Raw genomic sequence first — 14,335 nt, forward strand, 5'->3', positions numbered from 1 at the left:
TACTATTGCCTAATCTGTTTTTTGATCTGCTCCAGCTCTTGATGCATTTGGAATAGGGAAGAAAACGTGGCATTTAATAATACCATGCAATTAACTCTTTTTTTAAAAATCAGCTTTAAGTTGTTAACCACTACTTAGCAGAAAATCTATGTAGAGATTCTCAGTCATCTTTTGTCCCAAAGATGCTTTTTCAGGAGGCAACTGGACTTCTTTGTTTTTCTTTGAAGACATTTTCGCTTCTCATCCCAGAAGCTTCTTTAGCTCTGACTAGAGATGGTGGGGAATGGAAGGAAATAGAAGAGTTGGAAGGGACCTTGAAGGTCTTCTAGTCCAACCCCCTGCTCAGGCGGGAAACCCTACACCACTTCAGACAAACGGTTATCCAACATCTTCTTAAAAACTTCCAGTGTTGGGGCATTCACAACTTCTGGAGGCAAGCTTTTCCACTGATTAATTGTTCTGTCAGGAAGTTTCTCCTTAGTTCTAAGTTGCTTCTCTCCTTGATTAGTTTTCACCCATTGCTTCTTGTCCTGTCCTCCAGTGCTTTGGAGAATTTATATTCCTTGCAAATGACCAGCTGTCTGCAAGGAATCTAAATCCTTCCATTCACCACTATCCAAGTCAGAGCTGAAGAAGCTTCTTGGATGAGAAGCAAAAATGTCTTAAAATAAAAACCAGAAACTCGTTGCCTCTTGGGGGGAAAAACACCTATGGGACATGACTTAGCAGCTGCTAGAGAAAGGGCAGAGCGGAAGGAAAACACGCATACAAGGCTAAGTGTGCCGAGAGAGGAGCCACAAGGCTCCAGTCCTTAGCGACTACTATCAATAGATACAAACTAAATGTAATTCACTCTAATCTTGATTGCAGGAAATACAACTTCAGTAATAGCGTAGTAAATGTGTGGAATACTCTATCTGATCCTGTTGTTAGTTCCTCTAACCTCCATACCTTTTACCTTAATCTGTCTATGGTGGACCTTACACATTTCTTAAGAGGTCCCTAAGGGAGAGTGCATAAGCGCACCAGCATGCCTACTGTTCCTATCCTACTGTCTCCATTTATATGTACTCATTTTATGTGTTTATGGCTAAGTTTTGCTTACTTATATTCATTTATTTGTGCCATTTTTCTTGTGCCCATGTCTATATCTATACTGATACTTATTTCCTTGTACTTGTTGAAAAATAAAATAAAATAATAATTTAAAAAAAGAACTAGAAAAAATAATGAAATATTGCGACCTGGCCATCGAAACTACACAGCTATGGATGAAGCATGTAACAGTGATACCCATTGTCATCGGGGCACTTGGCATCATGTCCAAGAATTTGAAAGGATGCATCAACAAATTGCAGCTCCCTGCAATAACACCAGCGGAACTGCAAAAAACTGCGCTACTCGGAACATCTTATATTTTTAAGAAGGTACTTGGTTGATACCTAGGACGCTGGCAGCAAACTGTAGCAACCATTAGCACCAGTCACTGGTATATGTAATGCAATTTTAAATGTTCAGTTGGCTGTTTCATGTTTAATGAATGAAGTATATAATAATGATGATGATGATGATGATGATGATAAAAGATAAAAGAATAATAAAATAAAATTAAAATTATTATTATTATTAATAATAATAATAATAATAATAACAATAACAACAATAACAACAATAACAACAATAACAACAATAACAACAATAACAACAATAATCAGGGGTCCCCAAACTTGGCAACTGGCTGGAGAATTCTGGGAACTGAAGTCCACAAGTCTTAAAGTTGCCAAGTTTGAAGACCTCTGCCTTAAAATGTTCAACAGCGAGAAAACAAGCCCTGCAGGCGTCGAAGGGCGCCACGGGAGAGGCGTGTTTGCACAGCAGCCACGGCGTCTCAAAGGAGGAGCCGGCTAAGTCGGCCGATTCCGGTTTCATCCTAGAGACGGTACCTTCTGCCTCTCCACGTTTCCCGGCAAGGGAGCTTTCGGGGTCACGCAAAACCTCGGGAAACCCCAACCCGCTTTCCAAGGCTTAGCCCCCACGCCGCGGGCTACCGCCGGGGAAGCTCACTCTTCGCTGGCCGCCAGGCTCAGCAGCCCCCCTCGCTCGCCTCCGCCTTTCAAGGACGTACCTGCCTTGGGCTGCCTGCAGCCCCCGCGCTGGTTTCCCCTACCCGATACTAACAGGTCTGCCGGGCCCGCAGATCGGTCGAAAGAAGGAAAAGGAGGCACGGCAGGCTCCGCGCAAGGAGGCCTGAGCCGCCGAGGCCCCGAGCCGCCATGACGCAAATGAAGCTGGGAAGAAATGAGCTGACAGAACCAGCCCGCCCACCGCGAAGGCGTGAACTTAGAGCCGCCAGCAGGGGGCGTCATAGCGCCTAAGTCTTGCGAGAGCTCTGCTGGTCGCGTTTCTTAGAGCAGGGTGGTGGTGGGGGTCGACGTGGCTGGGGGGGAGGGGGGAGGAATGAAGCTTCAGAGTTGAATGGGGCTAGTGGGAAATCGAGCCCCCGGGCTGGGGATTAAGGCATCATGCCAAAATCCGGGAAAGTGTGAGTGCTGCGTCCTGCCTGAGGCACAAAGCCAACGGGGCTATCTTGGTCATTCATTCTTTCTCAGCCCTAGGAAGGAAACGGCGACAAATCACTTCGGAAAATCTTGCCAAGAAAAATGCAGGGACTGAGTCGCCAGGAGTCAAGCTGACTCGAAGGCAGTAGAATTAAAAGAGGGGGGGGACTAATAGTAGACTAGTTGTTTCCTAGGAAATAAGGGGTAGTGTAACTTGGGTTTTGTTTATGGGTCCCTTGCCTGCCTTTCCTTCAGGAGCTCAAGCCCCTCCCCCCATGTAATACTACTTTGTTGTTAGTTTTGTGTAATTGCGGTGGATTTCATGCCTTTATAAAGGTATGAAATACAGCATACTTGATGTATGTAGTCACTCAGCCGAGATAACAAAAGTGCATATTAAGTGTCCTTAAAGTTTGAAAATAGAAAGCTGATTAGAATTGATGCTACATTTGCAAGTCATCAAGAATTTAATGTGGCCATTTTACTGCAGCCCTTTTAATTCCTTCCAATTCAGCAGAATTGGATGTTGACTGTAGCCAGGAGAACTCTCCAATGAGACTAAATTCCTTGTGGCAGGAAGAGAGTGGCCACAGAAAAGTATATCAGTATATCTATTTGTGGAAAAGACAGGTAGGCAGCAGTTCCTTTCTAAGCCCTTGTGGCCATATGACTCAGAACAGAGCAAATGCTACCTGGATTTCCAGGGACACATTGGGGCACACTGATCTGGGTACAGTTCAGTTCTCAGTAGGCAGCTATTTTTAAAGTTTCAGCATTTCCTCTGAGTCTGTATTGTTTTCTCAACTCAAAGCACTTCCTTTTTGAAAAAATAAATAAATCTAGATACATCTAAAGCATACAAAACAAGGTGGAAATCATACAGAGCATGGTTTCTGGAATTCTTTTCATTTTTTTACACTCATCATGGATAGAAGAATCTATTCCCTCTTGTGAAGTAATTTGTTGAATCTGCATGTGTGTATGTGCTTCTGCTTAGCCTTTATATTGTGTCTGTAGAAACTTGGGAACTGTGTAGCATAAAGATATTAGCTAAGGCAGTTTTTATCATGCTTAAATGCAATTGTTGAAAGTTAACACTGAATACAGTTGGAAAATTCTTTTACACTGTAAAAATAATCAGAATGAGATAAGTGATTACAAAAAGGTATATTGTTATTAAATAGACAATCAAGGATGCAAGGGAATTAGGTTTGCTGAAAAGAAACTGTAATTGAATATATGATGTACAATGAAAGTGAGGTACTTAGTTATATTAGGCAGAAATTTTGTGATTGTATATGTAATTGAAAATATGAATGCACAAACGCATCTGGCTGATGAAGTAGGGGTGGCTCCAAAACGGAAGGATATGGAAAGAGAAAGTGTTTCCAGCTGGTGAGGAATTTTTACTGTTTTAAAAGTGACTGCCTATAAAAAACTTAAAATTAATTTAAATTGGAGAACAGAAGAAATAAGCTGCTGAATTAAATTTGGAATGGTTTTGGACAGTGGGTTATCTTACTTTTTAAACACTATCTTCATGGATGGAATTTATGTAAGCCTTTTAAAACGAATGGATTAAGTTTCCTTCTTTTTTTTCTTTTACTTTTACTATTCTCTGTAATCTATGGACTAAAATTCTCCTCTTTCATTACTGTGGGTGTTTCTCTAACTCATTTAAGAATCAGACTTTTTTTAAAACTTGAAATACAAAAAAGATACAAAAAGAAACAAAGAAATTGTAACATTGCAACACTGCTACACAGAGGCAGGAGGTTTGTGTATTGGAAATGAAACACTTTTATTTTTTTTCACTGATTATCCTGGCTTGGAACTTCAAGGTCTCACAGCTTGTTTATAGAGAGTGATAAGAAGAAAAGCACACATGTTCCTTTGAAATATATTTTTAACCAGAGAAAGTTGAAATGTTACTGTGAATCTATGCTTAATCCTGTTAAAATCTTCTAAACTAGAACAGCAGTGTTTGTTAGCTGGAGATAATGGCACAATTTTAACAGCAGAAAGAACTTTTAAGTCTGCAAAAGATATTCTCAGAAATACAAAAATTATCAGATACACGTGAGAGGATAGAGAAGAAGTTGGAAGATTTAGTGCACCTAACAGCAAAATATGATGAAGAAGTTGAAGATGCTAATCAAATGGAGAAAGTGGAAGTTAAAATCCTAAAAATCAAAGAAGAAAATGAATATAAAGAAATTAAAATTGCTGATATTTATGGTGATTGGTTTGTCTCTGAAAAGGGAAAGAGTGGAATACTGAAAGAGGAATTAAATGGAGGGGAAATCTACCCCAGATGGCAAGATACATAAGAAGAGAAAACAAAAGAATTTATGGATTTAAAGAGATAAATTTTATTAGCAATATCATTGATAACACTACCGACAATCAAAGATAAGCTGATTAAGGAAACAGAAGAAGGGCATCGAAATTACGTGAGATTTTATAAGCAAAGAGTTGCTAAGAGGAGTCCATACAAAGTTGATTAAGGAGATGATTAGAGGACTGATACCACAAATGGCAGAAGATATGAGACTGTTTTGCTTCTGGAAAGATACAGGTTGATAGATGGAAGAGTATAATTTAAAACTAGCTAAACTTAGTGAAATTTAGTGACAATAGATATAGTTAAATAAATAATTGATAATGATAATAATATATACAATGTGTAGTGTTATGATAAGTAATAACTGGATATGAATATTGGATGGTACCCATGAAAGGAAGATTAGAAACCCTTTTGGATTATATATAAAGGTTAATAAAAAAAGAATTAAGTTAGATTCAGTTAAGTCTTGATTATTAGGCGGGAAATGATATGATGCAGGATATAGTCAAATAAAGGAGGGATAATGATAATAACGTATATATATATATATGTATGGGTACAACATAAGGAAATGGGATGTAAATTGTAAACTGATTTGGAAAGAAGGATTAGAAAACTTTGTTATTAAATATTATGGATGTTTAGCTAGAATAGGACATAAGGATTTAGCGTCATTGGAGGATTTTAGAAATAGTAAATGAAATGCCAGTATGTGGTTATGTATTAAATCTTGGTATATTTTATGATGAAGGACGTTTAAACAATTATAGTCAAATGAAAATGGAGGTATGATGACGGTAATGTATAAATATCTGAGTTAAAATACTTGAGTTAATATGAATTATGTTTGTTGACTGTGGAAGAGATGCACGTAAGCCTTTTTGTAACCAACTGATAGACTTTGTACAGTATGTAAAGAAGGATGTGTTGTGTTTGTTTTGAAAATTAAAAATAAAATTAAAAACTTTTATATATGAAAAAAGAAAATGTGGATGCACAAACGCTTGTAACCAAACAACATGCTGTATGTAATGGATGAGAGTTTTATATGTTGTCTTTTATGTTTAAAAAAAAAGAAAGAAAAAGAGAAAAAGTTAACACTGAATGCTTGTGTTGTACTGGGCTGAGAGCCAGAGTGCTGGTTCAAATAGACCGCTTTCTTTTATTGTTTGGGGGTATTCAGGTTAGTTGTTATGTGTAATTAAACAACTTACACACTTCCTTTGCATTTTGTCACTTCAGAGTTAAACATCTCATGTTTCACCCACTGAATTAACCACATTGCTAAGCCAGCATTCCTAATGTTGCAGTAGACAAATTCACTTCATATTTACATGGAAAGAAATTGAAGCTACAGGCGAGTGTGTTCAGAACTGCAATCCTGAATCCAAATGTTTCATTGACTTTAAGCGTACCCAACATGTAGAATTAGGAGGCAGGGAAAGCAATTGTAGGAAGTTATCACCCAGCCCTCTCCCAGAAAAATGAAATATCCTAGGACAGTGATGGCAAACCTTTTTTGGCTCGTGTGCCACAAGTGGGGGGAGCGCGGGGGGGGGGGTCGTGTGCAGGCGTGCCGCACCCATAATGCAGGTTCGCCATTCCTAGGACCTAGGAAATATTGAAAAGGCAGAATATTTCTCAGGATGTGAAAAGGAAGAAACATGTTTTATAAAGACAGAATAGCTCCCTGCAGCTTCCTGCCCCCACCCACTTTGTCAATGGGCCATTAAGAAACCCAAGGCAGTCCTTTTACATTATTATGCCTTAATCCCATCCCCCTGGAGTTGAAGGGGAGAACTCTTAATAAAGACTTCAGCTCCATAGGGATGGGATTAAGGCATGATACTATTGGCCCTTTACCCAACTCACCACGTGGCATCTGAGAACTCAACCAAACCTGGATTCAAAACGCAGCCTAGATAGTTGCCCCTGCGTGGCCCCATGGGAGTCTGACAACCAATCAGAATACAAGATCAAAATCAAAGGCCAGAGAGGGCATAAAACCAGGGACTCAGCTTCTCTTCCTCCCTTTCTCTTCTTCCACCAACATTGAAGCATGTGATCACCTTTTCTGTTCAGGACTCAAGCCACGTGGTCCTGTCCACCATTAAAACCATCTTTCCAAGCAGCCTCCATGTCTCCAGTGTCTTTTTCCCCACTTGGAGCCGAACCCAGAAGGACATGTCTTCCAACACAATAAAGTTTGCTATCGAGGCTGAGATTGAATCAATTTGATGGGGGCGAGGATGCATTCTTTTATATGCAAATGCCCCCCACCCTCATCAGTGACATTTCTCAGCAGAGTAGAGAAACATTCCTTCCTGCAATCTTTGGGAATCCCAGACACAAGAGAAAAATGGTCCAGTATTTTAACTAGGGATAAAGTTAAGGATTTTTATTTTTATTTTTTATGTATTTGTCAATATGTACAAGGCAACAGGTATTAGTACAGACAAGGACATTTTCGCATGAGATTGGTACAAATAGATGGATATAAATTAGTAAAACGTGGCCATGAACTCAAAAATAAAATTATTTGGAACAATAGCAGTTAGTGATATATTAGAAAACGACAAAGAGAAACATGTAGGAACACAAGACTAATAATATAGAGTAAGATTTGGTTTACTGTTTTCTTCTATAAATTTGTTGTACAATGTTAATTAAATGAGCGCCGTGCTGGGATCTCTACCAGCAGTATGAAAGCTGCCAAAAAAATTTGTATACCTATTTACCCTTCCCTATATATTTGAAAACCAATAAAACTTTGTTTAAAAAAAAACGTGGCCATGATATAAGCAGAAAGTGTACACACGCTGACAATGAGAAAAACACAGGTCCTGATTATAACATAAAAATATGTACGTGCAGGACAGTCTGTGTTTCAATCCAGTGTCCTTCCCGAGTGTGGCCCCCATCATTCAAATCAGCACGGACACCTTTCTTTGAAGTTATCACCCAACAGGTGAAGCGCATCACCTTGAAAGCCCGCTCTCAAGAACCCCGGATCCCTTCGTGAAAATTGCGCAGAAGGAGCCCATCCCCTTTAACTGGGCGGGTGACGTCACGATACTCGGCCCACAGCTTGCTGTTGTTGCTATATTGCCGTTGCCACCGGCCGGGAAATTCTCCCGCTGCTGCCTTAGATTGATCGGGAGGCGGTCGGTCACCTGGATCTCCTGTAGGAGGCGAGCCGCTTGAGCTCGGAGGAGGACGCGTGGCCGAATAAAGGAGAGGACCGGCTAAACCGAGCAGTAAGGCGGAGGAGCTTCTAGCCGAGCGGAGGTCGCTGGAGGCCGGTTGCCTGGCCCGCCCATGGCTGCTGCCGTTGCCGCTTTCCGGCACCTGAGCCTGGCGCTGAGCGCAGCGGTAGCAGCCCTCGGTTCGCTCCTTTTCATTGCATGGAAAGTCTACTTCCGAGACGCCGATGACAGCTGCATCGGCTGGAGAAGTCGCTGGGAGCGGCAGCTGGAAGAGGAGCTCCGAGCTTGCAACGCGCGAAAGGAAGCAGAGGTAAGGGAAGCCTCTCTCCCCACCCAGAGGCCGGCTCTTCCGCAGCCTGGAGCAAATGTTTCTTTTTCAGAGAGAACTGGTAGCTGCATCCGGCTCCGTTTTGGAGATGTGGGGTAGAGAACGCTGCGAATTTAGGAAAGCACTTAGCTACTTTTCAGGAAACAAGGTTGCTCTTATGTTCACAGAAGCTTAGAGGTGGTTTGGGCTTACAGTCCCATACCTTTTTATGGGGTCAAAGGAAGACCTTGAGAGTCAGTGTGCTCTAGTGGTTAAAGGCATCAGGCTAGAAACCGGGAAACCATGTGTTCTGCTCCTACTTTACACACACGATCAGTGGCTGTCTTTGAGTTTCTTACATTCCCCTTCAGACACAGGGAGAAGTCAGTGAAATGTTTCTGAGAAAACTGTAGGGACTTCTCGGGGTATTGAGTGTGGGAATGGACTGGGGCTTAAGACACCAGTCTTATAAGCATCAACTTCTAAAGGTAATGGACAAATTAATCATTCACTAATGAGGGCCTAGCCCTAGAAATTCAAGTTCTAATCTGATAAAGTTGCATAATTTGTTCTTAAGATACCTTATCAGGGCAGAAAGCTGCCAGTACAGTATTTATTGAAAGGAGGCCAAAAACAAGGACCAGGAAATAGTAGATAAGTTGTTCCAGTTGAAGAAGTGCAAAACATCATAAAAGGTAGCAGAATTTTGAACACCATAAGAAATAAACATGCTAGGAGGAATTAAAGAGACTTCTAGAAAAGAAAGTCCTGGATCACTTTTGGGGGAATCTTGTAAAATGGTAAAGAACTAGGAAAGGTTGATTCAAAATTATTCTTTATGTACAGTACTTCTTTTAGAAAAACTTTTTCACTGAGTTTCTGAGAAGACTTATGGTAGAATTACATGGGCGTACATATAAGAGAAAGAAAACTTCAAAGAAGTTATTTTGAGCCCAATAACTGCATATAGGATTATAAACTTCAGTCTTAAATTCCATGTGGCAACATAGAAATATATAGAAGAAAAGGCAAAAAAATGTGATTAATTGCTTAGATGTTAGGCTCTTGCGGCCTAACCTCCCTTTTGGGCAGCTGCTGATTTTGCACTTCTAATGCTGCATTCCAAGATCACCCTTAAATGATGAGTGTTGAGAAAGTTAGACAAAAGCCAAACACACAGTTCATTATGTGGGTTCTGGACTATCATCACCATCATCTTTTAATGACCCCATAACCCTTTGTGGGGTGAAGTCCAGGCAAAACTGAATGGTATTTACTGGCTGGATGCCTTTCCTGTCGCCAGTGCAGAGTTTTGTTCAACAGCTATATTCTCATTCTGCCCAGAGAGAGAAATATCTGCCCCTACCTAGGATCAAACTCACAGCCTCCTGATCATGAGGCAAGGGCTCCACCTCTAGGCCACTGCAACACTCATGTGGGTTCTGGACTATGCTACCAGAAAAATGTAAGAATTGCCACTGGGTTGGTGGTGGTGGTGGTGGTTTAAAAAAGGATTAGATTCAAATCAAGTCAGTTATCTAATGTAACCATTCTCAATATTGTTTCCTGGTGAAGATGAACAGGAGGAATACTCCATATTGTCCTCTTTTGTGGGTTTCTCACAGACACATGCTGGGCCTCTGGGAAAACAAGCTTTTGATCTGTTCCATTGGGGCTCTGCTTACATTTTTATTTATTCAATTTATATAACCTCCCACCTCAAATCCTTTTGGTAGTGGCAGCTTTAAGAAGAAAAATAACTTTGTCGCAAAGATTTTGCAAAGTGAGCAGATTTAGAGAGCCAAAAACAAGGGCTGGCTTCTTCATGTGTAGATAATTACATTAATTAAAATCCTCATAATGCCACTGTTTCTCTAATAGTCATGAAAGCTTCCTTAGCATGCAGTGCTAATGAGAACTATGCCTCTTCCTTGACTAAATTAAATTCCTGAGCTTTTATCCAGGCGGCATATGTTGATGCAAACTTATTTCCTGAATAAATGTCCAATTCATTCTAATGGCTAGAGCTAACTACAGTGATCCATATCTCACTCATTTCTAGTTTGGTATACATAGAACTGCTCTTGAAATGTGTTTCACTTATAAAAACCGTGAAAGGTGAGCTGCTTGCTGATTTTTATTTTACTTATGTTTTACTTGAGCTTTGTTTTACTCATACTCCAGTCTTGACTTCCTGCCTGTTTTCACTGGCATAATCCAAGGTGTACTTTTCCTTACAGGGTTATGTGGAGGACCTGAAGGACTGCTACCTCCGTGTATGAGTCTATCCATATGTTTGTAATAATTTTAATTTAATTTTAATGAATTCTTCCACCAGGAAAAGCAATACTGTAATGGAATTTCGATTTAGGAAGGTTGTGTGTTGACTGTTTCCTTGTTTTGTTTGACAAAGATTATCCCTTTATTATCTGTAATATTTATAAACTGCTTTACTCCATTGAGTTTTAGAATACAGAAAATACAGTTAATAGAACACTATTTCATCTCACATTTTCATTTTCATCTTATGCTATCTCCACAATTATTAAGTCACCAAAGGCCTCCAATCTCTGGATTCTGTGACACAGAAGGCGACTTCCTACACTTCTGGTGAAGGAGGAGTCATATTCCATAGAAGGGTAGACATAACTGAGAATGCCTCTGTATATTCTCTGCTATCCTATTTTTTGATGGAAGGGGACCTTTGGATTAGGCAGAATGAATGAATGAATGGAGAGATGCAGTCTCAGCTACCAGGCACTGAGCCCTTTAGGACTTTATGGTTGATGACCAATCCTTGAATTGCATTTGGGGAGAAACCAATAGCCAACACACATATATTGTATCAGATCAGAGGTTTAATCCAATTAATCTTTTTAATAACAACCCATTCAGATTCTGGGCATCTTACAAAATCCAGAAAATAATAAAACCAATTAAACACACATACCCATGCAACCTAGATGAAAAATACCAGAATGGTAACCTGTACAAGACTGTCAATTGGAGCAATTACTTTTATGTATTACGCATATGTGTGATTTATGATCCTTTCAGGATTGGTATCCTAAATTAATCCACCAGCCTCCAAATTAGACTAGGCTGTCATTATTTTTCCCTAAAGCTGTCAAGAATGATTGACCAATTTGCTAAATTTATAGATCAGCTACGCTATTGAGAAGCAGGACTATTCTAAATAGTACCCACAACTTAATTTATTTTTTCCTGCTTGCCTATAGCCTCATTTGAATATTTTAGCACAGCCATCTTTTCAGGGATGAGCCAGAATGACAAGGTTTTCCAGTATTTTAATCAATTATTGCCTGAACTAACCTGAACTCTTTTTCTCATAGCAGCCACATTACTGTGAATACCAAGTTTTGATTCTCGGTTTGGACGGGGCTGGAAAAAGCACCATTCTTCACTATGTATGTAATCCCGAAGCCAAGAAGCGTATAGCACCTACTCAAGGCTTCAACTCAGTGCAGCTGCAGGCCAGTGGGCTCCAGATGGACCTTCTAGAAGGTAAAACCTGTTTGGAAATAGGGCACAATCTGCAACATACTGCAAATGCAGCAAGATAAGGGATATTAATCTGGCACTTGTGCAGGAAAGATGAGTCCGGAACTTTTTCCCCTTCTAGGATAGCAAGCACTGGCTTTGTTCACAGAAACCACACTTAAACTTGTAACTATGTAAGTCAGTTTGTTTACACCATAAACTTATGTCTCAAAAAGTCTGAGATTAATAATATCCAAATAACCAACTTTTAAAAAACTGACCTATGTTAACATAGGTTTCCAATATCATATTGAAGGGGAAACTGTCTTGAAACCCTGCTCCTGAATTGAATTTATGTCTTCTATGCTAGGAATCACATATGTCTTTTTGTATTTTTCGGCCTGAACAATGCACGGGAGACTATAATAGATATTTATAAGTAATAAGAGAACATTTTTCCTTATTTAAACCCACATCTACATTTCGGGCACATGGGGAAAATGCTCACGATTAAAGCTGTAAAGAAATATTTCCTCATAGTTTGTTCCTCAGATGTGGGCACTGCAATGAACCGCTGGAGGACATCAGAATGAGAAAGAATGCTGTTTCAGTCAACTTGTATTTTTGCTCTTTGTTATAGTTGGTGGGAGCCGGAATCTACGCTTCTATTGGAACCAGTATCTGAGCAAAGCCCACATTTTGGTGTTTGTTGTAGACTCTGCGGATGGCCCACGCCTTCCTATTGCTCGGCAGGAGCTCCACTGCTTACTGGCTGAGGACCCTCAGCTGCCTTTGATAGTCTTAGCTAACAAACAGGTGAGTCCCTTGCTATCTTTCACGTGTGACATTCTAAAGTTGTAGGTTGATATAGATCATGGCAGTCAAACTCACAGCGCCGCGTTGCAGTGACGTGACGTTTCATGGTGTTTTCTCTTCATGGAGCTGAGATGTGCATGGCCTGTGAGTGAGGCATCTGGCCCATGGGCCACCAGTTTGACATTCAGATATAGATGGAAGAGCAACTTACAATTATAGAACTGCATGTGACTCTGAGATTCCTTTGACTAGATTACTTTTCTGTAGTTCAAAAAAATCCCGAAGGTTTGCAAGAATGCAACCAAAATGTAACAGTAGATCACCAATAACATGTCTTACTAATTTCAAGGTAAGGCCTAGTTTTTCAAATGATTGTTTGTATATCTATTCTAGGACAAGAATGGTGCCCTGAGTGTGGCAGAATTGCAAGAGGAGTTGGCCTTGCACAACCTGGAGAGTCAGAGGAAATTCTTCCTCTTGCCCACAAGTGCAACATATGCTGGTTTGGCCACTGCAAACAGTGTTCTTCACTTGAAGCACCTGCTGGTCAAAATCCTTGCCCATTCAAGCAAGATGGACCCCTTGTGATTGTGCCTCTCGGCAATAACCTTTTCCACACTGTCAGGAAAGTCTTAAAAGTCCACCTCAGCAGTCACCAAATGCTTTTGGAGAAGGAATTCCACCTGCCAATATAGCCTTGAAGATAACTACTGTCCTGGATATGAAGGAAGGCGGAAAAAGGCAAAGTACATTGCTTGAGGGGGCATCAATCAATCTCGGACTAGCTATTGAAAGCAGCTGCTGCTCTTTTCAAAAATCTAAAGAACTGTAATACCTGTATTTGCACTAAGACTTTGCATTCTTCTTTATTGGATGTACTAGAGTTGACTTTACAATAAGCAGGAAGAAGCAATGCAATGACTTTATATAGTGGAAACTAAGAAAGTCATTTCATAGGCAAAGAGCCTATGAAATGACTTTATTTCAAAAGCTGGGGGATAGTCTTGGCCCATAAAGGGCTATATCATCCTGATTGCAGTTAACAAAGTGTGGGATGTACCAAAACCGATGGCTCATCTAGATTTGAAGAATCCTTAATGGAATCTCTTTTATTTCTGGCTACAAACGTTGGAACAATTGTGCCTTGAACTGATGCCAAAACTACTTCAGTCACTAAGACTCTATCTTCCTATTTATTACTTGATTCTTCTGAAGTAACTTCTAAGAAGCGTAGATGTTTGATATTGGTCAAGAGAATTGGAAAGTCTGGATTAGACCACGATGCACGAAACTGACATTCTTCAAACTAGGTGAGCTCAACTGTCAAATTCCCGGGTTGCCTAGGAAGTTTGAGATGCAGGCCAACACTTGCAGGTGTCCCTGATATGGCAAAATTCTTCAGCATGTACTTGAATATTCCTATTTGATCCCAACCCATTAGAAGTTCTTAAAAGTTATTATTTCTGCTCCATTATAGAAACAAAATGTTATCTATGCAAAAGCTATTGTGAGCTGGTAATGGCTGTTACAACATACAGGTTAGCCACATCATAGGAGCTACCAATACCAATTCTAAATTTCTAAAGAAGAAAACCTCATT

At 40.1% G+C, this 14,335-nt stretch overlaps 2 protein-coding genes across 8 annotated transcripts in view; one reads left to right on the forward strand and one right to left on the reverse strand.

The window, feature by feature from the left end:
• KIAA1191 overlaps positions 1–2,318 on the reverse strand; it is a 23,164-nt gene extending 20,846 nt beyond the window's left edge. For 3 of the 4 annotated variants that reach the window (XM_081934106.1, XM_081934107.1, XM_081934104.1), the window contains exon 1: positions 2,126–2,318. The gene's annotated coding sequence lies outside the window, so the exon portion shown is untranslated. The remainder of the gene's footprint in view (positions 1–2,125) is intronic. The other variant, XM_081934105.1, reaches the window with a different exon arrangement.
• Positions 2,319–3,078: 760 nt separating this feature from the next.
• ARL10 (ARF like GTPase 10) lies at positions 3,079–14,328 on the forward strand. Of its 4 annotated transcripts, none has more exons than XM_081970844.1 (4): positions 3,079–3,188; positions 11,772–11,943; positions 12,560–12,735; positions 13,129–14,328. In XM_081970844.1, the coding sequence occupies exons 1-4, from the start codon at positions 3,111–3,113 to the stop codon at positions 13,321–13,323; spliced, it is 621 nt and encodes a 206-aa protein (XP_081826970.1). In that variant the 5' UTR covers positions 3,079–3,110; the 3' UTR covers positions 13,324–14,328. The 4 variants fall into 4 exon arrangements, with proteins under 4 accessions (XP_081826970.1, XP_081826969.1, XP_081826968.1 ...); XM_081970843.1 differs by lacking the exon at positions 3,079–3,188 and adding an exon at positions 7,669–8,421 and having other exon boundaries at positions 12,635–12,735; XM_081970842.1 differs by lacking the exon at positions 3,079–3,188 and adding an exon at positions 7,671–8,421 and having other exon boundaries at positions 11,775–11,943.
• The last annotated feature ends 7 nt before the right edge of the window (positions 14,329–14,335 follow it).

The sequence above is a fragment of the Natrix helvetica genome, assembly GCF_964273705.1.
Source record: "Natrix helvetica genome assembly, chromosome: 1".
Classification (NCBI taxonomy): domain Eukaryota; kingdom Metazoa; phylum Chordata; class Lepidosauria; order Squamata; family Natricidae; genus Natrix; species Natrix helvetica.